Below are 14,445 nucleotides of genomic sequence, written 5' to 3' on the forward strand. Positions count from 1 at the left end.
AGACGAGCGTGGAGTTCATCCTGGACGCCCCTCCACCCGGCACGGCATCCGTGGCCATCGGGACACGCGTATGTGTGCCTTTCGGAGGGGGAGGGGGGCGAGATGGGGGTGAACAGGGGACACCTCAGCTATACAGAGAAGGGATGCTGTCCCAGGTAGACCCCCACCCTGCCGTGTCGTTCCCCTACAGGGTGCTACTGTGTGAGGATCTAGAGGTGCTGGAGAATGGAGGGAAGGAGGAGGAGGAGGGAGGGATGGAGGAGAAGAGGAGGAGGGCGCAGGCCCAGGCTGTATGGGTGTCCAGACAGAGCCTGAGGCTGCTGACTCCCCCCTGGGAACTGCCTCACCCAGGGGGGGGCGAGAGGGAGAGAGAGAGGGAGGAGAGGGAGAGGAGGGAGGAGATGGAGGTGGAGAGGGAGGTGTGCCAGCTGAGTATTGGGATGGCGCTGGGTGGGCCGATGGGAGGGGGGGTGAGGTTGGTGCATAGCTTCTCTCCAGATGGGGTGGTGGGGGGGCATCACTATGGAAACACCCCGCCCCACCCCTCCTCGTTGGTAACGACCAGTGTTGTCACCATCACTGGAGAGGGTTACCCTGACAGAGAGATAGAACAAGAGAGACAGAAACAGCCCCAAACACCAGAGGATGACATGGAGATGTCTAGGTTCACTATGGGCACCCAGCATCGCCACATCCTCTCCAAGCCCCTCCTTGGGGGGCACAGCTACCCCTCCTCCCAACACCTGGTCCAGGGCCTGGGCACGCCACTGGGCTCTCACCTGTCCTCCCTCACCTTGCCTGGCCCCGAGGCCATGGGCATGACCCCCCCACCACACCTACCCCCTTCCAAGAGCACCCTGGTCCCCCTGGACAAGACCCCCTCCCAGATCCCCACCCCTACCCCTGGAGGGGGGTCTACCTCCTCCTCAGCCTCCTCTTCGCGCTCCCGCACCCCCCTGTCTGCCGCTCTGCAGAAGTACAAGAAGGGGGACGTGGTGTGCACCCCTAACGGTATCCGCAAGAAGTTCAACGGCAAGCAGTGGAGACGCCTCTGTTCCAGAGAGGGCTGTATGAAGGAGTCCCAGAGACGAGGCTACTGCTCACGCCACCTCTCCATGAGAACTAAAGAGATGGAGGGAGCGGGAGGAGGGGGAGAGAGGGACAGGGGGAGAGGAGGAGGAGGGAGCAGTTCGGGGACGGTCACCCCCTCAGACCTGCGTGGGTTTGACTGGGATGAGACGTCCAGAGACAGCAGCGAGGCCAGCAGTAGAGGAGACTCCCGCCCTCGGCTGGTGCTGCCCTCCCTCCTACCCCATGACTTCTCCAGGTTTGACTTTGACGAGTGTGAGGCAGCAACCATGCTGGTGTCTCTGGGCAGCTCTCACTCTGGGACCCCCTCCTTCTCCCCAATCTCCAACCAGTCCCCTTTCTCCCCTGCCCCTTCTCCCTCACCCTCCCCCCTCTTCGGATTCCGTCCCGCCAACTTCTCCCCCATCACCGCCTCCTCCGTCCTCCCCCCTCCTCGCAGACACAGACACCCCAGTGCCACAGGGGGAAAGCTGGGCACCCCTGGGGGGGCAGAGAGGGAGAGGCATACCTCAGGGGTCCAGCCGTCGTTCCACACTAACCTGACCTTCACTGTCCCCATGAGCCCTAGCAAACGCAAAACAGATGTTCCCCCTCCTCCCTCCTCCCACCCCCACCACGACTACCCCCCCAAACCTGAGCTGGAGCAGGGGGACCTGAACCCTGCCTCGTTCCCCGTCCTTTCCCCCCAGACCCCAGCACACACCCACGCTTACACACCCACCTTCTCCTGTCCCCGAGGGGTGAGCACACCAACCAGCCGGCCCTCCTCCTCCTCCGCCACCTCCCCTCCTCCCCTCCTGGTGTCCCCAACTCCCCCCTCCCCTCCAGACTCAGGCTCCTGCCGTTTCCACCCCACATCCCAGCAGGCCTTGCGGGACTCTCCAGTGATCGTGCGGAACCCGGAGGTTCCTCTGGCCAAGTTCACAGAGCGTCCGTTAGGCCGTGGGGGGGGGGGAGTAGGTGATCCTAAGAGTCTTAACAGCGTTACTCCCCAGCCTGTCTCCACTCTCCAAGTCCCTGTACCCATCAACGCTGCTGCTGCCACGGCAACCAACGGCACCGTCCTCCTCCAGAGCCCCACCCCCACCCTAGTGCTGGTGTCATCCGCCCCGCCCTCCCTGACCTCCGTCACCCCCGGTTACCCCGCTTTGGCTTGCATCTCCATCTCCACCACGCCCCCCTCTTCGGGACCCCCCCTCACCAACCCAGCCAGCCCAGGGGAAGGGCGGGGTAGGACGGAGAGGACAGGCTCGTTTGGGGGGGAGGTTCAGCAGCCAGTGGCCTGTCACCCCTCTCCTACAGCCCTGCTGCCCCTCATACTGCCTGCAGAGAACCTGCACCCCACACCATGCAAAGACATCATAATGGGACGCCCCGGGACAGGTGAGACACACTGGGAGACAGCCTGGACATGAAGGGATGAGATGGGGTAGAGGAACAGGGGGAGGGATGATGGGGTAGAGGTACAGGGGAGGGATGAGATGGGGTAGAGGTACAGGGGGAGGGATGAGATGGGGTAGAGGAACAGGGGAGGGATAAGATGGGGTAGAGGTGGGGGAAGGATGAGATGGGGTAGAGGAACAGGGGAGGGATAAGATGGGGTAGAGGAACAGGGGGAGGGATGAGATGGGGTAGAGGAACAGGGGGAGGGATGAGATGGGGTAGAGGAACATGGGGTAGGGATGAGATGGGGTAGAGGAACAGGGGGAGGGATGAGATGGGGTAGAGGAACAGGGGAGGGATGAGATGGGATAGAGGTACAGGGGAGGGATGAGATGGGGTAGAGGAACAGGGGAGGGATGAGATGGGATAGAGGATCAGGGGGAGGGATAAGATTTGGGTAGAGGATCAGGGGAGGGATAAGATTTGGGTAGAGGCACAGGGAGCGATGAGATTTGAGTAGAGGAACAGGGGAGGGATGAAATGGGGGTGAGAGATGCTATGATTATAATGTTCTGATTATTTAATGTGGCTACTAGGCTTTGATTATTGTGTTGAACTCCAGGCGAGGACCTAGGTTGGCATCGTGAAATGGAAGAGCTTTTGAAACGTGAATGCACTGTTTGTTGTAGCAGCAGCATGAAAATGGTTACCTAGTTTCATTTTCCACCAAATTCACATTTATGGAACAGGGATTGACTTCTGGGCAGGTCGTTTCACTCGTCAAACAGAATGAGTTAAGTGACATTTAGTGAAGGGAGGGTACTGGGATGTCGGGTCTGTTCAGCAGGGCTTACAGTCCGTGCTTTCCTTGCTCCTTGGGACCTCCCTACCCCATTGAAGTTGGCATTTTAAAATACTTTAGGTTAGGGTAACAGTAGGGTTTAGGGTAACAGTAGGGGTTAGGGTTTAGGGTAACAGTAGGGATTAAGGTTAGGGTTAGGGGTAACAGTAGGGGTTAGGGAAACAGTAGGGGTTAGGGTTTAGGGTAACAGTAGGGGTTAGGGTTTAGGGAAACAGTAAGGGTTAGGGTTTAGGGTAACAGTAGGGGTTAGGGTTTAGGGAAACAGTAGGGATTAAGGTTAGGGTTAGGGGTAACAGTAGGGGTTAGGGTTTAGGGTAACAGTAGGGGTTAGGGTTTAGGGTAACAGTAAGGGTTAGGGTTTAGGGTAACAGTAGGGATTAGGGTTTAGGGTAACAGTAGGGTTTAGGGTAACAGTAGGGGTTAGGGTTTAGGGTAACAGTAGGGATTAAGGTTAGGGTTTAGGGTAACAGTAGGGTTTAGGGTAACAGTAGGGATTAAGGTTAGGGTTTAGGGTAACAGGAGGGGTTTAGGGTAACAGTAGGGGTTAGGGTTTAGGGTAACAGTAGGGTTTAGGGTAACAGTAGGGATTAAGGTTAGGGTTTAGGGTAACAGTAGGGGTTAGGTTTTGGGTAACAGTAGGGATTAAGGTTAGGTTAGGGGTAACAGTAGGGGTTAGGGTTTAGGGTAACAGTAGGGGTTAGGGTTTAGGGTAACAGTAAGGGTTAGGGTTTAGGGTAACAGTAGGGGTTAGGGTTTAGGGTAACAGTAGGGGTTAGGGTTTAGGGTAACAGTAAGGTTTAGGGTAACAGTAGGGATTAGGGTTTAGGGTAACAGTAGGGTTTAGGGTAACAGTAGGGGTTAGGGTTTAGGGTAACAGTAGGGATAGGGATAAGGTTAGGGTTTAGGGTAACAGGAGGGGTTTAAACAGTAGGTTTTTAGGGTAACAGTAGGGATTAAGGTTAGGGTTTAGGGTAACAGGAGGGGTTTAGGGTAACAGTAGGGGTTAGCGTTTAGGGTAACAGTAGGGTTTAGGGTAACAGTAGGGATTAAGGTTAGGGTTTAGGGTAACAGTAGGGGTTAGGTTTTGGGTAACAGTAGGGATTAAGGTTAGGTTAGGGACATCCCAAGGATCCCGGATAGCACTAACCCAGTTCTTACAGTAACAAAGGAAGGGCAGGTCGGTGACTGTTGGGTCAGAGTAGGGAAATCAGTTTAAATGGGTATAAAATACAGGATATACTGTATGAAATGTAGGCCACATACGGACCGTTTCCCCCATCTCTCGCTGGGTGTGTGTGTGTCATCATTGTTTGAGACTGGGTTTAGATAGAGAGTGGGGAAGCCTCTGAAAGAGAGGATGGGAGGATGAATGACATTTGGGGTTTTGTCTTTGAGAGAATGCAACTGACATGAATCCTCTCAGGCCCATCTCTGCAGTGCCGTCTGACTGTAAGAAGGGGTACAGTCCCAGTTAGGATACGGTATGTAGGCTACCACTGCACCAGTACAGTCAGTTCTACCATTCTGATGTGTGTGTCAGTTTATCTAATAAACAATAGGACAGTATTGACAGGAGGTAGTCCCACAGGAGAACCAGAGGTGTGTGTGTGTGTGTGTGTGTGTGTGTGTGTGTGTGTGTGTGTGTGTGTGTGTGTGTGTGTGTGTGTGTGTGTGTGTGTGTGTGTGTGTGTGTGTGTGTGTGTGTGTGTGTGTGTGTGTGTGTGTGTGTGTGTGTGTAAAGAGACGGAGGGATGGTTTGGTTAGCTGCCTTTCACCAAATGCTATTATCTACTCACGCCAATTATCAATGACGCATTGTGTGTGTGTGTGTGTCTCTGTGTCATGTTGTATAGTATTAAGGGGTAAAATAAGGTCTGGGAGTTATTTTTGAGTGAGTTGCATTGGGCTCGTCCATTTTAGAGTTGTGTGTGTTTGCATGTGCACGTTACAGTGCCAGAGTGCATGTGGGTGTGTAAAGAATCCTCTGTGCTTCAAGCTCCTGTGTGGGCTCTCTTTCTCTCTGTGTGTCTCTGTGTGTGTGTGTCTCTCTGTGTATCTGTGTGTGTTCTCTTTCTCTCTGTGTGTCTCTGTATGTGATCAATAAACAATGAATCAACATTTCTCCATCTGCGCTGGAGCAGTGGTATGACATTTAGATGGCCTGTTGTTGTATTCAGTGTGTGTGATTGTATGTGTTGTAGGTCTAGCTATTTGTCTGTCTTTGCGAGACAAGTGTATGTGGGTGTTTTCTCTCTCTTGAGAGAAAGAGGGTGTGAGTTCTTGTTTGTGCATGTGGTTGTCAGAGAGAAACTAGGGAGAAGTGTGTGTGCTTACTGCGTAGTTACGATGAGATTTGAGTGTAAAACTGCTACACACACACAACAAATAGCCTAACATATTGCAGATAAAAGTGACATTATACAGTTGAAGTCGGAAGTTTACATACACCTTAGCCAAATACATTTAAACTCAGTTTTTCACAATTTCTGACATTTAATCCAAGTAAAAATTCCCTGTTTTAGGTCAGTTAGGATCACCACTTTATTTTAAGAATGTGAAATGTCAGAATAGTAGTAGAGAGAATGATTTATTTCAGCTTTTATTTCTTTCATCCAGTAGGTGGGGGGCGGGGCATCAGGGTAGCCTAGTGGTTAGAGTGTTGGACTAGTAACCGAAAGGTTGCAAGTTCAAACCCCCGAGCTGACAAGGTACAAATCTGTCGTTCTGCCCCTGAACAGGCAGTTAACCCACTGTTCCTAGGCCGTCATTGAAAATAAGAATTTCTCAACTGACTTGCCTAGTTAAATAAAGGTAAAATAAATAAAAGGTCAGAAGTTTACATACACTCAATTAGTATTTGGTAGCATTGCCTTTAAATTGTTTAACTTGGGTCAAATGTTTCAGGTAGCCTTCCACAAGCTTCCCACAATAAGTTGTGCGAAGTCCCACATTCCTCCTGACAGAGCTGGTGTAACTGAGTCAGGTTTTGTAGGCCTCCTTGCTCGCTCATGCTTTTTCAGTTCTGCCCACAAGGATTAGGATTGAGGTCAGGGCTTTGTGATGGCCACCTTGACTTTGTTGTCCTTAAAACTTGTTGGGGATAGGGGGCAGTATTTTCACTTTGGACGAATTGTGTGCCCATAGTGAACTGCATCCTACTCTGTCCTAGATTGCTAATATATGCATATTATTATTACTATTGGATAGAAAACACTCTGAAGATTCTAAAACTGTTTGAATTATGTCTGTGAGTATAACAGAACTCATAGGGCAGGCAATCTTCCAAACGGGAAGTGAAATTCTGAATGCGGGTCTAATTTTAAGTCATCGCCTCTTCACTTCCAAATAAGATATGGATCTGTTAGCACTTTCTACGCCTTCCACTAGATGTCCTCATTCAGTAGAATGTGGCCTCTGGTGTGAACTTTGACTGAATGGGAGGGGAATGAGTCACTGTACTGGCAGAATGCAATTTCCCTGTTGCGCGTTCGTCTGTTGATATCACCATCGTTCCATTTGGCTGCAGATGAAAACGTATGTTCCGGTTGGAACGTTATTGGATATATATGAAAATAACATCCTGAAGATTGATTCTCTACTTAGTTTGACCAGTTTATTCGACCTGGAATATATCTTTTTTAAGTTTTCGTCCGAGTTCTCCTGGACCAGCGTCAGCTTTTGGGCACGTGAGCTGAAAGTGCTAGCAAATGCAGCTAATTGGACACTAGTATTGGACATTATGGAACAAAACAACGATTTATTGTGGAACTAGGACTCCTTGCACTGCATTCTGATGAAAGATCATCAAAGGTAAGAGAATATTTATGATGTAATTTCGTATTTCTGTTGACTCCAATATGGCGGAAAAATATATTTACGTCTGAGCGCCATCTCGGATTATTGCATGGTAGGCTTTTTTCGTAACGTTTAAAAAAAATCTGACACAGCGGTTGCATTAAGAACTAGTGTATCTTTAATTATATGTAGAACGTGTATCTTTCATCAAAGTTTATGATGAGTATTTCTGTTAACTGGCGTAGCTCTCTGTAATTACTCCGGTTATTTTGGAGGCATTTCTGAACATGGCGTCAATGTAAACCGAGATTTGTGGATATAAATATGCATATTATCGAATAAAACATAAATGTATTGTGTAACATGTCATATGAGTGTCATCTGATGAAGATTATCAAAAGTTAGTGATTCATTTTATCTCTAATTCTGCTTTTATGACTCCTATCTTTGGCTGGGAAAAATGGCTGTGTTTTTTTTGTTGATTTGGTGGTGGTCTAACATAAATATATGTTGTGTTTTCGCTGTAAAACATTTCAAAAATCAGACATGATGGGTAGATTAACAAGATGTTTATCTTTTATTTGCTGTATTGGACTTGTTAATGTGTGAAAGTTAAATATTTCTAAAGAATATTTTTTTATTCCCCGCACCACCTTTTCAGCTGAATGGGGGGTTTTATAACAGGTTTTAAGCCATTTTGCCACAACTTTGGAAGTATGCTTGGGGTCATTGTCCATTTGGAAGATCCATTTGTGACCAAGCATTAACTTCCTGACTGATGTTTTGAGATGTTGCTTCAATATATCCACATAATTTCCCTGCCTCATGATGCCATCTATTTTGTGAAGTGCACCAGTCCCTCCTGCAGCAAAGCACCCCACAACATGATGCTGCCATCTCCGTGCTTCACCGTTGGTGTTCTTCGGCTTGCAAGCCTCCCCTTTTACTCCAAACATAACGATGGTCATTATAGCCAAACAGTTCTATTTTTGTTTCATCAGACCAGAGGACGTTTCTCCAAAAAGTACGATCTTTGTCCCCATGTGTAGTTGCAAACCGTTGTCTGGCTTTTTTACGGCGGTTTTGGAGCAGTGGCTTCATCCTTGCTGAGCGGCCTTTCAGGTTATGTCGATATAAGACTCATTTTACTGTGGATATAGATACCTTTTTTAACCTGTTTCCTCCAGCATCTTCACAAGGTCCTTTGCTGATGTTCTGGGATTGATTTTCACTTTTCACACCAAAGTACGTTCATCTCTAGGAGACCGAACGCATCTCCTTCCTGTGCGGTATGACGGCTGCGTGGTCCCATGGTGTTTATACTTGCGTACTATTGTTTGCACAGATGAACATGGCGTTTCGAAATTGCTCCCAAGGATGAACCAGACTCCCATGATGTCAAGCTAAGAGGCACTGAGTTTGAAGGTAGGCCTTGAAATACATCCACAGGTACACCTCCAATTGACTCAAATGATGTCAATTAGCCTATCAGAAGCTTCTAAAGCCATGACATCATTTTCTGGAATTTTCCAAGCTGTTTAAAGGCACAGTCAACTTAGTGTATGTCAACTTCTAACCCACTGGAATTGTGATACAGTGAATTATAAGTGAAATAATCTGTCTGTAAATAATTGTTGGAAAAATTACTTATGTCGTGCACAAAGTAGATGTCTTAACCGACTTGCCACAACTATAGTTTTTTAACAAGAAATTTGTGGAGTGGTTGAAAAACAAGTTTTAATGACTCCAACCTAAGTGTATGTAAACTTCCGACTTCAACTGTATACACTGAAAAGAAATATAAACGCAACATGGAACTATTTCAACGACTTTACTGAGTTACAGTTCATATAAGGAAATCAGTCAGTTTAAATAAATAAATTAGGCCCTAATCTGGGAACCAGGCCCAGCCAATTAGAATTAGCTTTTCCCACAAAAGAGCTTTATTGCAGACAGAAATACTCCTCAGTTTCATCAGCTGTCCGGGTGGCTGGCCTCAGACGGTCCCGCAGGTAAAGAGGCTGGATGTGGAGTTCCTGGGCTGGCATGGTTACACGTGGTCTGCGGTTGTGAGGCCGGTTGGACGTACTGCCAAATTATCTAAAACAAGGCGGCTTATGGTAGAGAATTGACATTAAATTCTCTGGCAACAGCTCTGGTGGCCATTCCTGCAGTCAGTATGCCAATTGACAAAACTGCACATTTTAGAAGTGGCCTTTTATTGTCCCCAGGTCAAGGTGCAACTATGTAATGATCATGCTGTTTAATCAGTTTCTTGATTTGGATTATCTTGGCAAAGCAGAAATGCTCACTGACAGGGATGTAAACACATTTGGACACCAAATTTGAGAGAAATCATATTTTTGCGCGTATGGTACATTTTAGGGATCTTTTATTTCAGCTCATGAAACATTGGACTAACACTGCATGTTGCGTTTATATATATGTTTTATAACATCATGTACTTTCACACTGGGCAGGTCACTTATAAGATGATTCCAGCCCCCCCCCTCCCCTCCATTCTCTACTGAATGGCTGTACAATTGAGTTAGTTGGTAGACCTCCAGCTTTGGCTAGAGGTGATATGTGAGAGAGAAGGGAGGAGGAGGAGTGAGTCAGGTAAATTAGATTGAACTCTGTTGAAGAAGTGAGACAGAAGGATGAGTTTTCTGCAGCTTCCTTCCCCTGTTTCCACTCCTCCTTCCACCCATCCAATACAATGTTCCATTTATTCATGTTTATTATCGTCACACACTAAAGCCACAGTCTGGGATTTGTGTTTCAGCCTAACAGTAGCCCTGACACTCGGTTTGGTGAGCTGAGGGATGGAGCTGGGAAATGTAACCACACTCAAACTGAGACGGAACTCTAGATTCAGGGACTGCGTGTGTGTTTGTAACTCAAAGTTCACTTTATAAAGGGAGTAAGAGGGTCAATGTCAGAGCAGAGGGTAGTGCTGTAAAATTGATAGAACCATTGAGAGACTATGTGAGAAAATGATGAGATGGAGGGAGAGAGAGAGGATGAAAGGGAAAAGTATATAATATGTGCATGATGCATTGTAAGTAGTGTGTGTGTGTGTGTGTGTGTGTGTGTGTGTGTGTGTGTGTGTGTGTGTGTGTGCGCAACCACGCATCAATCATCGAACACCGGAAATGATGTGTACGTGCCAAAACGTCTGTTGCTATGGCAACAAAGCAAACACTCCCATACACCGATGTACACACACAACATGCAGTACAAATAGAAGCTGGCGCTACGCAGTTCCCCTTCCCTTCGCAGTCAGTGGAAGTGGAAAGACATAGTCCTGCCTCTTTCGGTTCATCTCTGACATTTTAGTTAACACTTGAACATGAACACAAGACAAAAATATGATGTTTTGCTCTCTAAATTGATTTGTAGTTGACTTTGAAGTGCTCGGGGTCAAATCTTTATTTGCATGTTTGTACTGTTAATGTTACCACAGAACCCAGCCAGAAATACACATCACACAAAGTCATGGCAACTGTTTTTCTCAGGCTCTTTTACCTGCTAAGGGCAATTTGCTGTACATCATATGGAACATCATGGACGCATAATTAGTACTCTGATAAACAACTTAGGCCTCTACATTACATTTTGACACGCCTACTCTAACATTTTGATTTCAGAATCTGACTGTTCTCTAAATAATTCAAATCAACGGTTTCACTTCTTATTCTAGTTAGGCTATGTGCTCCACCTTTAAAATGACCACCTACAGCAGTAGCCTAGTTCTGGCCAGGCCCGGTCAAACAACGTTATGCTGTTACTTTCTGGAATACAAATCTACTGTATGTAGCATGAATGAACCTTTTGTAGTGAGGTTGGGACTGTGCGTGTGGTTGGTGTGTGCTTCATACAGAGTCTATTAGAACTAACTTCTCAGCCCTGTATTAGTTAGTAGACCCTGTTAGTTTCTCAGAGCCAAATGGAAACTCCAGCTTTCTCTGTGATTATGAGGTGAAATCTGGATAGTCGGTGCTTCACAGCCAGCCTGACTGGGCTTAGCACCTTCACACACATCTACCCAACAGCAGGCGGGCACACACACACCCACCACTGGGGCCGGCCAGGCACAAACACACACACAGATGCAGCACGGGGCACGCCACGCACACCCAACACAGGGCACTCACTTATACACACACCCAACACAGGGCACTCACTTATACACACACCCAACACAGGGCACTCACTTATACACACACACACACCCAACACAGGGAACTCACTTATAAGCACACACCCAACACAGGGCACTCACTTATACACACACCCAACACAGGGCACTCACTTATACACACACACCATACACAGGGCACTCACTTATACACACACACCCAACACAGGGCACTCACTTATACACACACACCCAACACAGGGCACTCACTTATACACACACACCCAACACAGGGCACTCACTTATACACACACACCCAACACAGGGCACTCACTTATACACACACACCATACACAGGGCACTCACTTATACACACACACCCAACACAGGGCACTCACTTATACACACACACCCAACACAGGGCATTCACTTATACACACACACCATACACAGGGCACTCACTTATACACACACCCAACACAGGGCATTCACTTATACACACACACCATACACAGGGCACTCACTTATACACACACCCAACACAGGGCATTCACTTATACGCACACACACTCAGGAAAAGCAACTGGAGACCCGTCTCTTCCCCTCTCCTTTCTTTCTCTGTCTCGCTCTGCCTTTCCCAAACCACAAAAAGTGCCCATTCTCCATGTTAACCCTTCGCTCCATCGCACTGCAGTCTCCTCCTCTCCCTCTCACCATCCTTGTCTACCCGGATACAGATACCCGGGAATAACAACCCCCTCCCCCTTTACGTAACACTTAAAGCCCTGCACTGGCTCCCAGACCATGGCAACAGACTACCACACATCTGGATAGACTAACACTCATTCATATCGTGATAGTTATATTACCATGTATTTATAGTCAAATACACAAGGGCAGGCTTATGCGTCACTATTGTACTTCATAAAACATATATTTTTTGGGGAGGTCTAAAAAGTACATTTTTAATGTTCCTCTGAAGTACAGGTGCTCTCCGACCTGAGTTAGACTTAGCTTTACTTTAGGAGAGCAGTTTTTATTTTAGGGAGGTCGAACATCTCTCTTCCCGCTCTCTTCTTCTCTCTCCTGCTAGAGTGTTTTCCCAGGCTGTCTGGCATGGCTCTGTCCGTCTGCTGGTGCTTTATCTGCTGGCTCATACTGCCTCCAGGTGGACAAACACACACATTACATCTCAGCCACAGAACAGGGACGGGGAGGATGGCGCACCTAGACGCTGATCTGGAGTCAGTTTGGTGTGTTCCCCCCTATAATAGTTAAGGTTAGGATTTGGCAATGTTGAGTTGATCCTAGACCAGTGGCTAGGGAGTGGGAACAGGAGAAGTACTGTGCTCTTGAACAGGGTAATGCTCAAAGTTAGTGCGCATGTGTCCTGTGTCTGAAAATATCAGACGACAAAGAGCTCGACTGTCGATGGTGGATATGTGTGTACCGAAGAACACTGAGCATCTCTTGTACCTATGTCCATGATTTCTCTGGGCAGGCTGGATCACACACTGAAACACACACAGCTTATGGTCTCAGGAAAGCTTCAGGATGACATGACGCACACTAGTTCTGTTTTGTACAGAAGCTGAATTCCATGATTTGATTACTCACGAATAGATGACATCATAACGCTCTGTCTCTAGGGAAGACACAGAGGCCAGGTGGAGAGTGGTGTGTGTTGTGGTTGTGGGTTGGTCTCCACAAGTGACATGTGGACTTGTGCCCAACATGACTTTTACCGTGGTAACTGTGAAGGGTGGAGAATCGAGTTATAATTGGATAGAGCAAATGATTGGTAGGTGGAAGGAGAGAGAGAGGGGAGAGATGGATTTGGGGAGTGGGAGAAAGAGACGTGAGAGAGGGAGAGACTGTGGTGTGCCCCTATATGTGATGCCAGGTGAGAGTGGGAGTCAGGATGGGTGTTGGAGGGAGAAGAGGCGAGAGAGAGAGACTGGCGTGCCCCTATATGTGATGCCAGGTGAGAGTGGGAGTCAGGATGGGTGTTGGAGGGAGAAGAGGCGAGAGAGAGAGACTGTGGCGTGCCCCTATATGTGATGCCAGGTGAGAGTGGGAGTCAGGGTCGGTGTTGGAGGGGGTGGAAAGTCAGGGACTTCACGTAGAGCCTCATGTCAGAGAACCGGAAACACCTTCAGAGAAACTGGACATAAACGCACAGACACACACACACCCGCAGCACAGATCAACACCTCATACAGTGTGAAGATATTCCTGTACACACAGAGTATTATGCAGTCCCTCAATATGTAGCTTTTGGTTCGATGAGAATAAACTCCTACACAGATACAGGGCAGAGCTCCACCAATCAGAGACAGGAGAGGGAGATCGTTAAGCTTAGCTGAGGGGGCCTCTCTCCTTCAAGATTTTCTCCCTTTAATTTCAACTCTCCTCTCCGTGTCCTTTCATTTTGTCCGGAGGACTAGTGGTTTGTCACTATTCAGTCAAGTCTGCATGGTGATCTATTAGGTCTCTCAGAGGTAGGAGAGTATTCAGCCCAAGTGATCTCATAATTCTACGTTTAGTCTATCCTCAATTTAATGGCTTGAATGTCTATTGATAATCTCTTGTATTTCCTGCCTGTTGTTCTGTGATCTGTCTTCAACCGCGTGCTGTTTCATTTGTTGCTACCCAACATTCTTTCCTACCAAACATAATCACACAGCCTACCAAACGAAATGACTCTTGTATAACTTGCATATGTTAAAGCCCCCATCTAGTCTTTTTCTTTTTGTATCATCACTGTGGGCCCAATTCAGACATAGGAAATGAATACCTTTCCTACGCACGCCTTTCCTACGCACTCTCAGTAGTTGGTATTCACACTTACCTTATGCCAGGTGCAGAATAGGCTTTGCCGGCTTGGTTTGGAATACATTTTATTCAACCGCTGAAAACCCCCCCCACTTGCCGGCCAACAGATTTTCTCATTTAGTTTTGATTCAATGTATCTAAAGCCATCCCTTTAAATGTGGCACCTTTAATTAGAATTGTCTTGACATACTATATGGAGGGAACAGTTCAGATTAGGGATCAATGAAAGAAAGACATGGAAATACATGTATATTCATCTCTGTTTCATCATCTTGTAGATGATTTAGGGTTTGGAAAGCATTTATGAACTCATTAAAAACAGGCTTGTAGAGGCTTTATG

The 14,445-nt window shown here is 47.5% G+C and overlaps 1 protein-coding gene across 2 annotated transcripts in view; it reads left to right on the forward strand.

Annotated features, from left to right (window-relative positions):
- Positions 1–14,445, forward strand: part of cicb (capicua transcriptional repressor b) — a 53,664-nt gene that overhangs the window by 8,979 nt on the left and 30,240 nt on the right. For both annotated transcript variants that reach the window (XM_042308833.1, XM_042308828.1), the window contains exon 2: positions 1–2,472. This exon is cut by the window's left edge and continues 1,472 nt beyond it. In XM_042308833.1, coding sequence (XP_042164767.1) covers positions 1–2,472 — 2,472 coding nt within the window. The remainder of the gene's footprint in view (positions 2,473–14,445) is intronic.

This window comes from Oncorhynchus tshawytscha, linkage group LG03 (assembly GCF_018296145.1).
Source record: "Oncorhynchus tshawytscha isolate Ot180627B linkage group LG03, Otsh_v2.0, whole genome shotgun sequence".
Taxonomy (NCBI): Eukaryota; Metazoa; Chordata; class Actinopteri; order Salmoniformes; family Salmonidae; genus Oncorhynchus; species Oncorhynchus tshawytscha.